Source organism: Parus major, unplaced genomic scaffold (genome assembly GCF_001522545.3).
Source record: "Parus major isolate Abel unplaced genomic scaffold, Parus_major1.1 Scaffold370, whole genome shotgun sequence".
NCBI lineage: Eukaryota > Metazoa > Chordata > Aves > Passeriformes > Paridae > Parus > Parus major.
Genome location: NW_015379294.1, coordinates 28,055 through 46,839, shown reverse-complemented (window position 1 = coordinate 46,839; position 18,785 = coordinate 28,055). Strand labels below are relative to the sequence as shown.

The 18,785-nt window shown below is 51.1% G+C and overlaps 2 protein-coding genes and 1 long non-coding RNA gene across 3 annotated transcripts; 1 reads left to right on the top strand and 2 right to left on the bottom strand.

The window, feature by feature from the left end:
- Window positions 1–5,055: 5,055 nt before the first annotated feature.
- LOC107198910 (chondroadherin-like protein) lies at window positions 5,056–6,002 on the bottom strand. The gene is given in 1 exon segment (XM_015616180.3): window positions 5,056–6,002. A coding segment is annotated over 1 exon segment (915 nt). The 5' UTR covers window positions 5,971–6,002.
- Window positions 6,003–7,658: 1,656 nt separating this feature from the next.
- Window positions 7,659–9,820, top strand: LOC109022417. Its single transcript, XR_002001274.1, has 3 exons — window positions 7,659–8,494; window positions 8,631–8,734; window positions 9,604–9,820. It is a non-coding gene; the product is annotated as an uncharacterized LOC109022417 (long non-coding RNA).
- A 5,921-nt stretch (window positions 9,821–15,741) lies between these two features.
- Window positions 15,742–18,779, bottom strand: CENPA (centromere protein A). The gene is made up of 3 exons (XM_015616179.2): window positions 18,310–18,779; window positions 16,969–17,046; window positions 15,742–16,356 (listed from the first exon to the last, which is right to left on the bottom strand). Exons 1-3 carry the CDS (start codon window positions 18,361–18,363, stop codon window positions 16,222–16,224), a joined length of 267 nt encoding a protein of 88 aa, XP_015471665.1. The 5' UTR covers window positions 18,364–18,779; the 3' UTR covers window positions 15,742–16,221.
- Between the last annotated feature and the right edge of the window lie 6 nt (window positions 18,780–18,785).

The following is an 18,785-nucleotide window of genomic DNA, read 5'->3' as shown; positions in this document are numbered from 1 at the left end:
CCCTTCCCTCTTCAGTATCTACTCCTCTTTCGTCTGCTGAGTTCATGTAGTCCATGGCTCTGATTTTGTGTGTCCTAGATGTCTCCCAGGGCAGGAGGGCTGTGGTGCTATTGGCTGGTTGCAGCATCGGAAGCTCAGGACTGATGTATCTGGAGCCATCCATCCTCATTGGCTATGGGACTTATGGCACACAGTGGCAGTGTCATTCAGCACCCAATGTTTTGCAATTCAACATCACAGACTATTCTCACTCAAAGTCAAATCCTCCTGCATTACCCACAAAATGCACCAAGGTTCTTGAGCAAAGACATTCATATGGATGGGTTTGCCTCTGCTTAAGGCAGGACTGATCCAAACAGTTTTCCCTAACCCATTTCTCATATGCACCACAGGAACTTGATCCCCTTCTGCAGTTTGTGGATGTTTTGTTTGGGTGCGACCAGCTCGATTGGTAGAGCCTGGTAGGTGTTCACTGACCAGGTGGCCTTCGCCAAGTGGAGATCCTAATGTTCAAAGGTCCCACCACCCACTGCTTTCAAGTCCATTGTACCATTCAGCTTTCCCAGGGCTGGTGGGAATGTGGTACACCCACTCAATGCTGTGCTCTCTGGCCCAGGTGTTCAGGAGGCTGTTTTTGAAGTAAGTCTCATTGTTTGAGTCAATTCTTTCAGTGCTGCCATGTTGCCACAGGGCTTGTTTTTCAAGGGTCCACGTGGTGTTCCAGGCAGTGGTGTAATGCCTGGGGATGGGTCTCCAGCCATGCAGTCATGCTTTCTACCACTGTCAGCATGTAACTCTTGCTGTGGAGAGGTTGTGGCAGTGTGATGCAATTGATCTGCCAGGCCTCCCCAGATTTATATTTCGACCATCATCCCCCACAGCACAGGGGCTTTAGCTGCTTGGCCCTGCTTGATCTCAGCACGTTTCACAGTCATGGATTACCCAGGATATAGTGTCCATGATTAAGTCCACCCTTCAGTCACAATGCTGTGTGATACATCTCTTCCCTGATGACCTCAGATGCCTAAACATCTGAAATGTTTGAAATGAAACAGTGGCCTAAGGGGCCCACTGAGTCAGAAATAACTCACCCTTGTATGGCTAGTCCTGACCTACCTGAGACACTTTAATCCTGGCAGCCCCTTCCCTGCCCACTGTTGTGATGCTCTTCACTAGCCAACATCCACAGGATGGACTTTCACAGCGAACTTCTCTACCCAGGCAGCGATATCTTGCTACAATTCCATAACCCAGATGGGTTTCCCTCTGTGCTGCCAATTGGTCTTTTTCCATTGTCTAACCACCTCCACAGAGCATTTGATGCTATGCACGAGTCAGTGGCCATTTCTCTCATTCAGTGATATCCAGCAATATCCAAAGCCGGTTGGACAGCTTTCACCTCTGTGGGCTGACTTGATCCACCTACCTTGTCTCTCGGTAACTTCTGTGACTCATCACACAAGACTTCACAGGGCTGCTTTCTGTTTTCTGATGTATCCCTACAATATCCTCTCCTGAGGTGAGCCCTGCAAAGTATACATGGGGCCACTGGGCCAGTCACAATGAGGTGGTTTTGCCCTTCATTTCCAGTTGGTCAGCTGCTGGGATTCCCCTGTCATCCCAGAAATAGAAATGGATTCTACCCCTTGAGATATTGATGGCATCTGGGTACATTGGTGCTGGTGTCAAATAAAGCCTTATGGTCTTGTGTTTCTGCTGTACTAGCCATCAGATCCGCATTCCCCAATAGATCCGATGGTCCATTTCCTCCACTTGACTGGACCCAGGGCCCCTTTAGTTCCGGTCACAGTACTCATTGTTCACTTCTTGTAAATATCACCTGGAAGTCCTTTCAAAACGATCAGAAGTAACATCAGCCCTTCTATTCTGTCTGAGGACTTGCCCACTGGAAACTGGAGCAGATTTATCCTTGACAAGTTTTCTTTGGTGGTGTTCTTCCTCTCAACTCACCTGTGCTGCTGGGGCAGAGATGGGTTTTCAATCCCACTTCCTCATGTCTTCTCCATGGTCATACAGTTAAAACCACAGGTTACTTCATAGTGTGTCTCCCCTCTCCTGAGCAGGATTTTGGCTGCTCCCAATAGCAGAGACTCTGGTCCATACTGGCAGGACATGGGACATTTCCTCTCTAGTTTGCTTGAGTCTTTCAAATCTGTCTGCAGTTTTGGACATCTTTTTCCACAACCAATGCATAGGTCGGTAGGGAGAAGAAAAGAGGATCTTCATATTGCCAAAGCTGCAGCACTGTTTGCTTTCCTTCTTCCATTGACATCACTGCCAGTGATGGTATACAATGGCACGCTCCATACAAACTTCTGCCACATGGACTGTGTGCCCTGGACCTCATCTGGATCTTCCTCCTGTTGTAAGGACCCTGCTTCCTCTTCATCCCTCACTCAACAAACTGATGTGGTCTTGTATTTCTTCTGTATAGCAGCAACTGCTCGCAGCACAAGTTGTTCCTCTGGTTCAGCTGCAATTGGACTGCCCAAGGTGCCTCTTGCTCTGCTTTCCTCCTCCTTCTCCTCCCCCTGAGGGTGCTGTCCAGTGATGAACAGTGGCTGGTAAATAGTAGCCAGGGCCCAGCACATTGCATAACTTTGTGCCTCTCTGGAGTCAGTCACTACAGCATTTTTCTTCCCTACGTTTTATCACTTTACCAGGGTCCTCTAGTTGTTCAGGGGTGAATTTCCAAACTATTGGAGCAGACAAATCCTCCAAACACTGGCCCATGTCCTCCCACATTTCATACCACTCCTGACTATCCCCCCTCAGGGAAGATCTCTGAATGGCCTTTCAAAAAATTTCTTTCGTAATTTTAAACATGGTGCGGACCACACTCAAGAGACCTGGGTTAGGGTTAAACATACTTTCCTTAACACCCAAAGGGAATTCAGAATTCTCAAAATTCTTGCTGTAACAGGCCTGAAGGAGGAAAAGGGAATGAAAGGCTGGGGAAAGTCATCCTCCCCTGTTCCCCCCATGGGCTGAGTAGGATTATTAATGGAGTCCCAGAGGTAGCACCCAAGGCAAGGAGAGCAGCACTGAAGACACATCCCAAACGACCCTCACTGCCCTTGATGTCACCATGTCATAAACTGATATCCCACAGTACTGCAACAAAGCAGTCCTGATCCCTCTTCCTTCTGAAAAAGAACACATGGGAATGCATACAGGGTTAGGTACTACACCCACGTGAACAGACTGAGTAACATTGTTGTGAGAAATGGAAAAATAGAAACTTCCACAGATGCTGAAGGGTTCAATCTGCAGCCTTGGACAAAGCTTGCATTAATGTAATGATAAAGGTTCACAAACATTAAGTAGAGAAATTATAAACTTATGTCTCTGTAGTTATAAGTAAGAATATGTCCTAAGCAAGTAAGAAATTATATTAAGTAAAATAGTTTGAACTGCAATAACTTGACTTACAGAGTAGGCTAGAGATCTAGAAGCTGTAATAGATGTGTGTGTATGAGTACGTGACGTGTCAGCTTATTGGCTAAGAGACAGAGGCAGTGCAGCAAAATTAAGCAAAGGTGATAGGTTAATAAGTGAAAATTTATTAAATAAAATAAATGCAAAACAAATAAATAAAAGTTATTAATAAATAAATGCATTAATTAAATAAAATAAAAATATTAAATAAAATAAAAATATTAAATAAAATAAAAATAGAATAAAAATTAAAATAATAAAAAGTAATAAAGAATAAATAAAAAATAAATAAAAACAAAAATAAAAAGAAACCTGTGACTACCTTGAGCCATGGCTGACTTGTTGCTCCTCTAAATCTCACACCTTCAGACTGACATCTTATCTAGCTTACTTGAGCAATAAATCATCTCAAAGCATGGTGGTCCCATGCCTCGTTCTTCATCTCGACAATTGCGACCAGTGGCTCTGCACATAATACAACGAAGGTTTAAATTACATTTGTTTTCAGCCGGCTCTAGACAGGTCTGTTATCTCAACCCTTTGTGCCTCACATTGGGCAGTAATTAAAGCTGTCATGTTTTAAGAACAGTATTCCATACTTTAATGCTTATACTGAAAACACACTGGCTTTTGCTTCCCTGTCCCCTCCAGCTGGAAGCACAAAAGGCAAAGATCACAGTTTGACACAAGTACAGTTTACTGGAAACAGCAATGAAATAGGAAAACAAACAGTAACAGAAACAGTATTAATGACAAAAGGTATAAGATAAAGATTCTACATAGAAAGTCTGTGACAATACTGACTGTTTCACTTGCCATGCTTTCTCCTCAAAGAAGGAACTCGTTCCTCTCAGAAGCGAGGAAGAGTCCTTTTCCCTTACCCCTGGCAAATAAGATGGTATTGAATGACCTAGAAATGCCCACAGCAACACCTGTCAGCTGCTGCAAAAAATATTTAACTCTATTTTAGTGGCTCTGTCCTGGCTGAAACTAGGATGGCCATGCTGGTGGGGAGGCTTCAAAGGGGCGTTGGAAGATGGATGCAAACAAGAGGAATGGGAAGGTCTGGAAGCAGAAACTCCTCATGGGGAGAGACTTAGAGCTTGTTCAGGGGAAGGTTCAAGGGTGACCTCTGCATCATAGCAGTGCTGGTTTGGCAGCTCCTTTTGTCTCCGTTGCATTGAAGAGGCTGAGACAGGGAGAAAAATTGCCCTAAAGGGGAGCAGGGAGGGTGATGAGCATTGCCTCATTCCAGCCCAGCCTGGGAGTGACCCCTGTGCCAGGGGCCGCTGCAGGAAACTCCCCTTCCCTCCTCTCCCCCTCCACTACTCTCTTTCCGGTCCTGGGGACACTGGGGGTGTGAAGATCCCGGGGTGCCACCTGCACAACTCCTGGCTGGCAGCAGATGTGACCCCAGGTTGTCACAGGGCCTGCAGAGCTGCAGGATGCCTCACCCCAAGTGCCTGGGGCTGCTTGTGTTGGGGTGTCTGGGTGCCGCATCTGGGGTGCTGATCTCTGTGCCCGTTCTCACCCGGCCCACATCGCCAAAGCAGATCCTGGAGTTGTTGGTCATGGGCAATAAAAACCAGCACAGCATCACACCGTGCGCAGCAGCTGCACCACGTCCAGCGGGCTCCCAGCCAGGTGTAGGTGTGTTAGGTTGTGCAGGCACAGGCAAGCGAGCGGCACAGCGTCAGAGATGTTGTAGGATAGGTCGAGCACACGCAGCCCTGGGGGCATCACCCCAGGGGAGGCCCCTGAAAGAGCTCCCAGGGAGTTGTTGTAGAGGCGCAGGACCCTCAGTGTGGGCGGCAGCCCTGGGCCCAGTGTCGACAGCATGTTGCCACACAGGTCGAGCAGGTCCAGGTGTGTCAGATGCCCCATGGCCATGGCCACAGGCTCCAGTGCACTGAGCTGGCCACCCCAAAGCCAGAGTGTGCTGAGTGTGGTCAGTGGCCAGAAAGCCCTGGGGGCCACCTTCTGCAGAGGGTTGTGGTCCAGCCGCAGTGTGCGCAGGTTGCCCAGCCCGGTGAACACACCTGTGGCCAGCACTGACATGTTGTTGTGGGCCAGGTCTAGGTGGGCCAGTGCTGACAGGCCCCAGAAAGCCCCCGGGGACAGGAGTTCCAGCTGGTTGTGGGTCAGAACAAGGGTGTAGAGTCACGGCAGGTGGGCAAAGGCACCGGGGGGCACCTGGCACAAGATGTTGATGGAGAGGTTGAGGGATGTGGCAGTGGAAAGGAGGTTGTCCACTGCAGCCCCCACGGTGCTCAGGAAGCGCTGGATGCAGCAGAACAGCCCAGGGTCCCATGGTGCCTGGATGCAGTTGCGGAAGCCATAGGGAGAGACCCCTGCAGGCACCATCACCAGTGTCACCAGCATCACCAGCAGTGAGGTGCACATCCTGATACACCCTGGGGAGATCCTGGATGCAGTGGGGGAGAGAGTGGGATAAAGCATGTCCTCGGTACCACAGAGACCCCCCTCGCAACCCAGAGACCCCACCACCATCCCAAAGCCCCCACTCAGAGCCCAGGGATGCCTCATCCACATCCCAGAGACCACCTGAACCCCAGGATCCCCACTCAGGGTCCAAGGACTCCTTGTCTGCACCTCAGGGACCCATGCACACACTCCAAGGATTCCCTTCAGGGCCCAGAGATCCCTCCGTCCACAACCAGGTAGATCCACCACAGGGACCCCCGTCAGGGCCCAGGAACCTTCCTCAGGGACAAAGATCCTCCACGCATCCCAAGGACCCCTCGCCCCACCCCAGTCCCCAGGGGTTTTGGGGAACACCTGGTCCCCATCAAGTTCCCACTGTGCCACTGCCTTTGCTTTGGTTGATTTTCGGGTAAGAAAGGGGAAGTTTGGGGTATCGCTTTTTGTCACACTGCCCCACCCAGCTCCCTGTGATGTGGGTGGGGGAGACCCCTGCCTGGATGGATTTAGGGGTCCCCGGGAGGGTGGGAAGGGTACGAGGCCACACAGCGGGGTCACCCCCAGGTACAACCCCCTGGAGTCTGGGGGGTCCCTGGTGTTATAAACGTAATAGCAAAATAAGGTTAATATAAAAAGCAATTTGTTATAAAACAATTCCAATCATAAGCAACGAGAGAAAAAAACACAATAAATAAATCAGCGCAGTGCTGGGTCGACAGGGGTCTGCACCCAGAGGTACAGATTTTCCCAAATCCACAAAGGAGGGATTGCAGTCCGGGGTTTTTATAAGGATTTTCGTATCCTGAGGCAAAACCCGGAGTGGGCACAGTCCAACAAAGAGTCCAGATGTGCGGTTGAATAGATTTCCCGGATCCATCGAGCTGAGTCGATAGTCAACTGGGCAGAGTCCTTTCACATGCGAATGGTTCTGAGTGTCTTCTGATTGCATCTTTTGGTTGGACTCCCAGGGTGGAGTGTCCAGGTTGGGTTCGAAGCAGATGGATATCTCAGCCGGGCTACTCTCATTGTCTGGCTTGATTGCCTGTGGTCCTGCTCTTTATCTGGGGCTGATAAGTGTCGCCCTGGATCGTTACCACCTGACTCGGGAAGGAATCTTTAGATCATACTATATTTTATATCTTTACATTATTATAAATATAACATATATTTCTTTATTCTCCTTCACAAATTTTTATCCAATGCCACATTTATCACACTGGGACACCCAAACCTCTTCTCCCGCCCCCAGCCCCATCGCCCCGCTGCCACATGCTGCTCTTTGTTCCTCTTCCCGTTCCTCAGACTGAACCACCTGGTTTTGGTTCCTTCGGGGGAAATACTGGGCTGTACTGGGTTATACTCTCTTATACTGGATTATATTGGCCTATACTGGGCTTTGCTGAGTTGTACTGAGTTATACTGGACTGTACTGGGCAGTGCTGGGTTCCATTGGGTTGTAACGGGACGGAGGCGCCGCCCCAATACAGCGCAGGGGCGTGGCTTTGCCTGGGGGCGTGGCTTTGCCTGGGGGCGTGGCCTGCATGAGGACGTGTCCCGTGCCGGGGGCGTGGTCTGTGGGGGCGGGGCCCGTGCGGCGCCGGGGTCTGGGGGCGGGGCCTGTGGGAGGGGGCGGGGGCAGTGCTCAGGGCGGACCCTGTCGGGAGCATGGGGAACGAGAGTGGGGGTGCATCAGGATGGGGGGGCATATTTGGGTCTGGAGAGGGGGTTATAAACGGGCTCGGGGGATTTGGGGGGCTGCGGGGACTGGGTGAATTATTGTGGGGGGGGGAGAGCTGCAGGGACTGTGCTGTGCAGCGGCCGCAGCTTCCGCTCCGTGCACGAGCGCTGGTAGTGCGTAGCCCTCAGCAAACGCGGGGGGAGCACCCCCATCTCCCCCCCCGGGAGACCCCCGGCCTCCGCAGAGCCATGGGCTGGAGCGGAGTACGAGATGGCGCTGAGCAACGGGGATTCCTTCTGGACGCGGCACCTCTCGGCTGATGAATTCCGTGCGGCCGCGGCCGGGGGGGGAAAGGCAATGGGAGGGAGACTGGTGTGCATCGAGATCGGGGTGAATCTTGGGAGTTATGGGGTCTGAGAGGGCTTATTGGGGTCCGCGTGGTCTGGAGGGGCTGAAGGGATTGGTGTACATCAGCGTCTGAGGGTATATGGGGAGTTATGGTGGTTGGGGGTGCATTGAGATGGGCACGTATATGAGGGTCTGGAGGCTGGAGAACATTGGCGTCTGTGGAAGTTATACTGGGATTTGGGGGATCTTCAGAGATTGGGAGGTGTCGAGGTCTGAGGGGCATATTGAGATTTGGTGGGGCTGGGGGTTCTGAGTGGGTTTGGGGGGCATTTCACAGCGAAGTATAGGGGTTATGGGGGGCTACAGGGGCACTTTGAAATCATGGGAGGTGATGAGGGGCTTGGGAGAGTACAGGAGGTATAAGGGTGATGAAGTGGGGGGTAGGGGGTGTGATGAAGGTGAGTGCCCAGCCCTCCCCACGTCCCCATGCCAGCTGCTCCCCCTTCGTCAGCTCCCTCATTTTCCTCCTCATGCTCATCGTGCTGGGCAAGTGCTTTTCCATCACAGGTACCACGGGGGGTATAGGGAGATGGCTGGGGGCACGGGGGCAGCTGTGTGTCTTGTGGGGCCGTCAGGGGTCCCTACACAGCGTTTGGAGGGTCTCTGTGAGGTATACTTGGGGGTCTCTCTGGGGCACCCACAGGGTTTGGTCTCTCAATGGCCACATCAGACTGGGGGGCTCCATCAAGCTCTCTGTGTACATGAGCGTGTACCACTCACATCACCCTGCTCATCTACAAGTCTCAGGTGAGACCCCCACACCCACCTGTATTTGGGTAGTTTGGGGAGGGTATGTGGGTATTTGGGGGGTATTTTGGGATGCAGAAGTGTCCCACACTGAAGGGAGGTACTTCTTTTTCAGTTCTTTTACCCCCCATCAGGTGTTTTATAATTGTGAGGTTCAGGTGAGACCCCTGTCCCTAGCTGTATTTGGGGAATAGTGGGGCCGTTTTGAGGGGTATGAGGTATTTAGATAGTGTTTGGCTTTGTGGGGTTTATCTTTGGGGAGAGGCAGTTTTTTGATCCTGGTCAGATGGTGTACCCCTACAAGTCGCCTGCTGGATACAGGCTCATTGTGTTGCAGTTCAGGGCCTTTGGCTGGTTCTGCAATGCTGTTACTGTCACTGTCACCATTGTCCTTGAGTACCGCTATTTCTACCTGCCTTTTCTGGGGGCTTATGCCCTCTGGTGAGTCATGGGACGTAGCTGGAGGGCACATGAGGTCTCTCACACAAGGGTCTCTCATGGGGGTCTCATGAGGGTCTCACAGGGGTCTCACAAGGGTCTCAAAGGCAGAAAACTCTTCAAGGAAAAATGCCACTCAGTTTCCACTGGACAAGTCCTCAGGCAGAATTGAAAGGCTGATGTTACTTCTGACCCTCTAGAAGGTACCTCCAGGTCATATTTACAAGAAGCGAGCAATGAGTACTGTGATCACAGCTAGAGGGGCCCTGGCTCCAGTCAGGTGTGGGAAAAGAACAGTGTGGTCTATTGGACTGTATGGATCCATGGCCTGGCACAGCAGAACCACAGGAGCACAAGGCTTTAGTTGACACAGGTGCACAATGTACCCTGATGCCATCATGCAGAATCCATCTCTGTTTCTGGGATGACAGGGGGATACCACCAGGGGCTGTACTGGAAGCTGAAGTGCTCCTGACTGGACATGGGTGGCAGAAAAACTCCATTGTCGCTGGCCTAGAGGCTCCATGTATCCTTGGCATAGGTCACCTCAGGAGAGGTATTTCAAGGACCCAAAAGGACATCATTGGGCTTTGGGAGAGCTGCTATGGAGACAGCAAAAATTAAGATAGTTGAGTCCCTTGCTTGACCTTTCAGAGGACCCTTCTGCTGTGGGACTGCTGAGGGTTGAAGAAAAGCAGGTACTGATGGCCAGCACAAGTGTTCCATTGGCAACGTGGCACCGACTGGGACTTCAGGACCCCATCCATGAGCTGATCCATGGACTGGAGAGCTGGGTGTGCTCAGCAAGACTCACTCACCCTTCAGTAGCCCCACATGGCCTCTGCCTGAGTCCCGTGGAGAGCAGACACTGACAGTGGACTGTCATGGCCTGAATGAACTCACACCATCACTGAGTGCTGCCATGCTGGACATGTTGGAACTTCAGTATGAGTGCTGCCACAGCAGAGGAAGCTTTTGAGAAAGGAGATAAGATATCCAGATCCTCCTGAAGGCTGGTTTTGCAGGGTAAAATCAAGGGACCTGCCCAGAGGTTAAGTTTTTAGAAGTGAAATAGCAAGATGGATGCTGTCAGATTCCAGTGGTTGTGGTGAACAAAATAGCAGCCATGTCCCCAGTGACCAACAGGAAGGAAACACAGGCTTTCCTGGCACTGTGGTATTTTGGAGAAGTTACAGTCAGATTGTAAACCTCTCTATTATGTGACATGGAAGAAGATTGATTTCAAGTGGGGTCCTTAACAGCAACAAGCTTTTGAACAAATTAAAGAGGAGATTGTTCCAACAGTAGCTGTTGGACCAGTCAAGGAAAGGACAGGATGTGGAAGATGTGCTCCATGCTGCAGCCAGGGAGAATGGTCCATCCTGGAGCCTCTGTCAGAAGGGACCTAGGGAAGTTAAAGGACCACCCTATGGTTCTTGAGTCTGGGATACAAAGGATCAGAGACCAGCTACAGTCCTACACCACACTACAAATACTGGCAGCTTATGAGGAGGTTCCATCTGTTTCAGAAGTGATTGGCACCAAAACACAGCTTCCACTGGCACCCAACTGCCAGTGCTAGGCTGGATGTTCAAAGGGAAAGGGATCTTGGAAGTCATTACAAGCTGTCCCAGAGGCAAAAGTTTCAGATTATCATCAGAAGAGGAGGAGGTGAAGGTGGCACATGCTAAGGAGGCTCTGGCTACCAGAAAATGAGAAGCATCACTCTCTCTTTAGTGGTGATTCTTGCCTTATTGTAGGGATGCATCAAAAGCTGCTGTATGGAGTCCTACATGACAATTTGTGGAAGCCACTGAAGGACAATATGGATCCAGTCAGGTTACAGACCTTAAAGCTTAAAGCCATCTAGCTGGCTTTGGGTTATGGCTGAATAAGAGAAGTGGCCCACACTCTGCTTCTGTACTGACTCATGGATGGTGGCAAATGCTCTGTGGAGGTGGCCGGAATGATGTAAGAAGGACAGTTGGCAGTAAAGAGGGAAACCCATTGGGGCTGCTGGACTGGGGCAAGACATCACTGCCCAGGTGTAGAAGTTGGCTGTGAAAGTCCCTCCTGGGGGTGCTCACAGATCCAAGAGTCAGGCACTGAAGAGCAGCCCAACAATGGACAGGGGGATTGGGCTGCCAGGGTTAAAGTGTCTCAGGTGGGTCTGGACTGGTCACACAGGGGTGAGATTTTTCTGGCTCGATGGGTTCATGATGCCTCAAGGTATGGGAACTGACAGTGGTCAAATAAGAGACTTTTAGGCTTCAGGCATTAGCTTGAGCCTGTGTGAAACTAAGTCACACAAAGTTCTCACTCTGGCCTGAGAAATCATAAGAAGGAATCCAATCAGGCCTTAGAGAAGGAAAACAACCTTGGCAGGTGTCACCTTGTTGTTTACTTGCAAGAAATGGTCAAGAGGTATTGTTCCTAACTGTCCAATGATGGTGTTAGTTTCATGACCAATGAGAGTTTTACCTTTTCAGACCTTCTCAGAATTGTCCATAAAAGATCTGGAAGAATAAAACTTGCTGTCTTGTGCAACCATGCCAGAGAGTCTGTGTCATACTTTTGCCATTCCTAATATAGTGTGACATCAGGTAACCAGTGTTTCAGGGGCAGATGAGAGGCTGCCCGGGGGAAATAAAGACCTTCTGTCCTGGAACATTTTGTGTGGGAGCAATCCTTGGATGGATCCAAATTTTGAGCTTGGCACCAAATTAAGGAGGTTGGGCTCTGAAAGTGAATGAAAGCACATTTCCCTGGGAGGAGAAATATCTAGTCCTACTGTTGGTGCTGCAGATGATTGTCTGCCCAGGGAAGGAAAAGGCAGGCAAGACCTATTTCTCCAGGCATGTATTCTGTTGGAACAAACCTTGGACATACTCATTAGCAGAGGTAGTTTCCAAATTTTTCATATGTGCTCCTGAAAGGGAATGACACTGCTTTTCCTTGGAAAATAAATCACTTAGTCACAGTGTTTCAGGACAAAAATATTTTGCTGGCCTTCACCTGGAAGATGATCATCTGCAGCACCATCAGTCAGACAAGGTGTTTCCTTTCACAAGAATAGATACGGTCATTCACGTTGAAGAACCTAGTTCTAGCATTTGGAGACAAGTTCCAGTATTGAATATATCTAGGGATTGCTCTCACACCAAACAGACTAGGGCAGAAAAGTCTTGCTGGCATTTTTCTCCCCTCTCCACTTTATAATCTGTGGCTAGCTGCTTTTCATCCCATGTAAAAGCACTGTCATTCCATTTCAGAGGTCAAACACACAATTTTGTATAATATATTTGGATACTACTTCCAATATTATGTCCAAGGATTGCTCCCAAACAAAGGCTTCAGGACAGAAAGGTCTTGCTGGCATGTCTCTCTACGGGGCAGATGATCATCTGTAGCATCAACATTAGGATTGGGAGTTTCACTTTTCTCGGAAAGGTACTGTCATTCACATGCAGGGTCTGAGTTCTGACATTTGGATTCAGCCTCCAATATTGAATGTCTGAGGATTGTTCCCACACAAAAAATGTGAGAACAAAAAGCTATTGTCTTTTACCTTCACTGTGAAGTCATCTGAACACCATCAGCAGGATTATGTGTTTGCCTTCCCAAGGAAAGGTACTATCATTCATGTTCAGGAGCACAGTTGCAGCATTTGGAGCCATGCTCCAATATGGAATACTTCCAATGATTATCTAACACAAAATCATCTAGGGCAGAAACGTATTTGTGGCCTTTACCTCCCCTGGGAAGAATAACTGCACAAGAGACAGTGGGTTATGTCCTTTCCTTCCCATGGAAAAGCATTTTAATCCTCTTCAAGAGTCCACCACCTTACTTTGGATACCACATTCCAGTATCCAAGGATGGATATATGACACAAAATACATCAGGTCAGAAAACTCTTGCTGGATTCTACCTCCCTGGGGCAGCATGTAATCTACACTTTAAACCATGGATCTACATGTTTTCCATCCCCTGTAAATGTGCTTCATTCATCTTTAAGGAGCTCATCACTGAAATTTGGATACCACCTCCAATACTGAATACATCCAAGGATTGCTCCCACACAAAATGTGGACAGATGGGTCTTGCTGGCCTTTACCTCCAATGGACAAAGCTCCTGAAAGAAAATTAGTGCTTTACTTTGGGAAGGAAACCATGTAGCCCCAGTGGTTTAGATGCAGATTACAGGCTGCCCTAGGGGGATAAAGATCAGTGAAAGCTTTATGACCTGGCAGTTCTTGTATGAGAATAATCCTTGGGCATATATAATATTGGAGGTGGTATCCACATTTGAATGATGAACTCCTGGATAAGAATGATGAGATGTTCTTTTCCATAGGAAAGAAAGGAAAGCATGTAGCCCCAGTGTTTGTGGTGCTGATGAGAGGCTGCACAGAGGAGTTAAAAGCCAGCCATGACCTCTCTATCATGGCACCTTTTTGGTGGGAGCAATCCTTGGACATAATATTGGGAATGTAATCTAATTTGGGTAATAAGTAAAATCCCTGGATATATTCAATTAATTACACTTAAAACTGAAAGTATGTGTGATGTAGAATGCATGCTCTAAGTTACCATACTTAATAGCTTAAATAAAAAGTGACTACACCTGTAGGTTGAACTTGTTAATGTGTGAACCAAATTTGGTTCCTGCTGGCAGTGATTGCTCCTGCAAGAAGGATGAGTTGTCCTTCTCATATCCACATCCTTTTTCTGCCTGTGACAAGGGAGTGCAACTTTTCTTTTCCCCAGCCACTCCATTCCAAGCACTACATTGTCCAGAATAGCACTGGATAATTTATCTCTTCTCAAGAAATTCCTTTCTGCAATCCTTTCACTCACACTGCATTCCATTTGGCACTGGGACCCTGCTGCTCCCTTATGGGTAGTCCACTTCCTTGCTGCAATTCCAGTCTCCTGATTGTTGTGCTGTTTACTAATCGTTCAGTAAACCCATCTTTCTGCCATAGTTAATTAGTCCCTAAGAGCTCTCTTCCCATGTTAAGGGTCTTTTCCTTGTCTTCCTCTCTGTGGGGTTAACCCTTGCCTCAAGTGATCCTGTAATTCTGCCACACTGTTTTATCACATCCAGCAAAACTCAAACTTTGTGAGCTGCATACTTGGATAACCAGTGATGTAGGTGAGGGTTGTCCTGGAACATCTGTCATTCATCAGTTGCAAACATGCTTCCTTCTGTACATTCTCTGTCCCATGATCTATGGCTGGGGTCTTGATCCTAAGCAAATCATTCCTCTCTAATGGATCCAACCTTCTGCCCTATAGGTGGTGCTCTGAGTTAAAGACCAAAGTTTTCTCTGGTCACCCACCATTAAAAATACTTCTGGCCCCCAGAAGCCTTGGGCCTCTGCCTCAGACAAATGATTCAGTCACCCTCTGCCAGAGGCACTATCCAAACATATCCAGTTTCCAATTCTGATGTAAGTCTGCCATACTTTTCCTGGAACTTTGCTATCTTGGCTGCTGTGTAATGCACTGTTTTAGTAACAGTTTGTAGACCCTACCATTGAAGGTTTCATCTTTAATTAAGGGTTATAACGTGATTTCCTCCTCATCAAATGTACTGCTGCTTATAGTGTTGTTAGACAGTGGGCTTTAGTCAAAGCGATTTTCTGTCCTGTCCGCAATTTGAGTTAACTTCCTTTGAGGGTTCAGTAACAAAAATATTCCCCACCAAGCTCATCACCAGCATGTCTGGGGGAAAAAGAGCGCTGAGGGGACCCCAAAACTGGGGCGTATCCCAAACCAGGTGAGTGGGAGCTGAGCTGGGATTTTAGGGGGGGATATTTGGGGTCTCTGAGGTTTGCAGGGCTCAGAGGGTACCCCAAGGATGGCCGGGATGGCCAGGTTTGAGGGGATTTGGGGTCCCAGGGTAGGTTTTGGGTTCTGAGGTTCGGGAGGCATCTCCAAGGCATGAGGAAAGGGGGGGATTTGGGGTCCCCAGGGCAGGGTTGGGGTTGGGTGGGGTCCGCCCTGGGGTCGCTCCTGCGTCCTCAGGTGCAGGCACAGCAGCGGCCGAGCAGAGCCCCCCCCTGCTGGGGCAGCGCCCTGAGCAGCAGCGGCAGGAACAGCAGGCTGGGAGCACCCGGAACACTCGAGAGCCCCACTCCTTAATTATGGTCCCAAGCCCCGCCCCATGGAGGGGACCCCGCTGAAGCCCCACCCCCAGAACTCCACCCATGGGTGGGGGACCTCCAGAGCCCCACCCTTACAGGCCACTCCATATTAACGGTACCTAAGCCCCGCCCTCCACAGGCAGCCCTACCCACTTTCAAACCACCTCTAAGCACCGCCCCTAAAGCCCTGACCCTGCTCAGAAAGCAAACCACCTAAGCACCGCCCCCTAGGTGACCCCCCCACCACCACTATCAGTGGAACCCCTGAAGCCTTAAGACTTTCCTGGTCCCCATCCCAGGTGCCCTCACCCAAAATACTCCCAGAGCCCTCCTCCCTGTGGATTCTCCTCCCCTCCAGAGCTGTCCACTGGAATACCTCACCCCCAAATCCCCTCCATCCTTCCTGGCAACAGCACCTAGGGGTCACAAACATTTATTCATTTATTGGGGTGCAGCAGAACTGGGTCTCCAGTATGGTGGAGGTCCTGGGTAGGTTCCCCTGGAACTAGTATTGTGGTGAGGAGGTACCAGGGGATCATGGGTAGAGGTCCTCAATAATCTGGGGGATGCTGGACTAAGGAAGGAAACCTCCACCCTGGGATGGATCCTGGAAGGGGTTGTTGGGTATCCTGAGGTGGGGGTCCAATAGGGGGGAGTCTGTGGGGTGGGTCCACGTGGCAGTTCCTGGGGGGGTGGATCCCAAATCTGATGAGGCATGTCAGGACGGGGCCTCAGCTTGGGAGACCCCATGGGGGTGGATCCAAGCATGATGGTCCCAAAGGAGATCCCAGTAAGATTAGAGGTGTGAGATTGTCAGGAGAGAGTCCTAGGGTGGGAATCCTGGTACAGGGGTCTGGGGGGTTAAACCTCTGTGCAAGGGCTCAGGGGGGTCTCCATTCAGATGCCACCCCCCTCCACTCCCCGCAGGCGCCGGGCCAGCTGCAGATCTTTGGGGAACAGGGTGACTCGACGGGCGTGCAGTGAGCACAGGTACGCGTCTTCCAGCAGCCGCACGATGAAGGCCTCTGCTGCCTGTGTCCCAAAACCTGAGGGAGGGTCCCCAAAATCCCCCAGCATGCCCCAACCCCACAGCTCCCCCTGGGGGCAGCAACCCCCCAAACCCACCCACGGGCAACTGGGGAGACTGAAACACACTGTGCCTGTAAATGTGTGAGGGAGGACTGACACTGTGACCCATCCCCACTCCCTGACAAACCCCAGGAAAAACCCCAGGTCCCAAAGCCCTGGGACCGCCCCCAGCACCCAGAGGTCTCCCAGAGACTCTCCCAACATCCATGGAACACTGTCCCAGAACCCACAGACCCCCCCCGCAGTCCATGGTGACTTTCCTAGACTCCCCCTCAGCTCCCATCAGACACTCCCAACAAACCTCTCAACCCCATCCAAGCACCCAGAGACCTTTCTGGACCTCCCCAGCTCCCCAGAGACATCCACAGCATCCACAGGCCCTCCTGCAGAACCCTCTCCCCCAACCCCTATGGAAACCTTCTCAGCACCCATGAGATCCCACTCAGTCCCCCTCCCCATCCCCTTAAGCCCCCTGGACACCCACACTGCACCCATAGGACCCCTCCAGCCCCTCTGTGACCCCGCTCCACCACGCCTGCGTCCCCAGACACCTACCTCCTGCAGCGCCAGCAGGGCCATACGCTGCCAGCGGTAATCAACCCCGCGGGTGAAGAGTAGGCAGAGCTCCCGCACCTGCAGAAGGGGAGGGGCGTACATGGGGGCATTGGGGTCACAGGGAGTGGGGGGGACAACAGGACAACATTCAGGGACTATGGGGGCATCACCCCTGGTTGGGGCCGCCACCCTAGAAACACCCTGGAGACATGAAGACATTGCCCTGGGGACATCTCAGGGACCTGGGGACACCCTTGTCACCCTGGAGACACTTTGGGGACACCCCAGGGACAGGAACACCGGGGACAGGAACACCTGGGGATACACTGGGGAATCGGGATGTGGGAACACCATGATGGGGACACCCTGTTCAGACCTCAGGTGCGAGGCAGGGGGGAAGCACCACTCTGGGAACATCTTGGGAACACCCTTGGGCATGGGAACACTGGGACACTCTCCTGGAGGCACTCCCATGGGACAGTGCCAGCACAGGGGGAGGGGCACTGGGAACACCCAATCCATGCAGCCTCTGAAGGTGGTGAGACACAAGGATGTCTGGAACCACAGAAGGACACTGGGGGGCTATGCAAGAATGTTGATGGAGTACAGGCTCACCATGTCATGAGGATGGGGAGGACAAGGAACAAGGACAAGGAGTACAAGGGCTGGAACAGGGTTGAGGGTGGGGCCTGGGGAAGAGGATAGTCCTGAGGAGTCCCGGGGGGTGGTTTGGGGTTTTGGAGGGGTCTGGAGGGGACTAAAGAGTCCCAATGGGTGTTTGGGATAGGGCCCAAGAGGAGGTTGGAGTCCAGGTTCAATTTCAGGGGTCCCAGTGTGGATCTGAGGGTTGGATTTGAAGGTCCTAGAGATTGTTTGAAGGGTCCTGGTGGGTATATGGGGGAGTCTTATACCCATATATACCTGGGACCTGGGGTTTTTCCTGGGGTTTGTCAGGGAATGGGGATGGGTCACAGTGTTGGTGGGTATATGTGGGGAGCTGAAGGGTCCCAGGGTGGATTTGAAGGCTCTGGGGGAGGTTGCAGGGTCCAAGAGGGTTGATCTGGGGTGTCCTGGAATGGATTTTGGGATCCCAGGAGTGGGGATCCAGAACAGTCTGGGACATCCCAGAGAATGCTGGAGGTCCTGGGTGGATCTGGGGAGTCCTGGAGGGATTTGGGAGTCCCAAAGTAGATTTTATGGATATATGAGATGATCTGTGTGGTCCCAGGGGAGTTTGGGAGTTCATGGGGGATGCTGGGGAGGTTCTGTGGGGGAAGTCAGGGTGTCCAGGGATTTTGAAGTGCAGGAGTGTTCATTTTGGGATGTGGGGGGGGTTCTCACCACACGGGCAAAGGGGCCGGGGCGCAGAAGCAGGCGGGTACTGCTCTGGTACATGCGGATCTCTTGCAGTGCTCGCTGACCTGGACGGCGCCCTGGGGGACATTGGATGGGGTCTGTGGTGGCTTTAGGAGATATATAGAGCCTGGGGGGACACAGGGGAAAGCTGTGGGGGAAGCTTATAAAGGATCTATAAGATCTGAGGGGAAATTGCGGGTATGAGGGATCTATAGGCAGCTACAGTGATGGCCGATATAGGGGAGCTATAGGGGACGGGGAGTATGAGGGCTTATAGGGAACAGAGTATGGGGGCTATAGGGGAGAGGGAGTGTGGGGTGATGGAAGCATATAGGTACATAGGACACAGACTGGGGGAGGGGGAGAGCAATGGAGGGGAGGGTCCATAAGGGGAGCTCTATAGTGGGGTTCACAGGAGTGCTCTGGAGGAGGGGCCTAAGAGGGCGTTCGGTGTGGGAAGG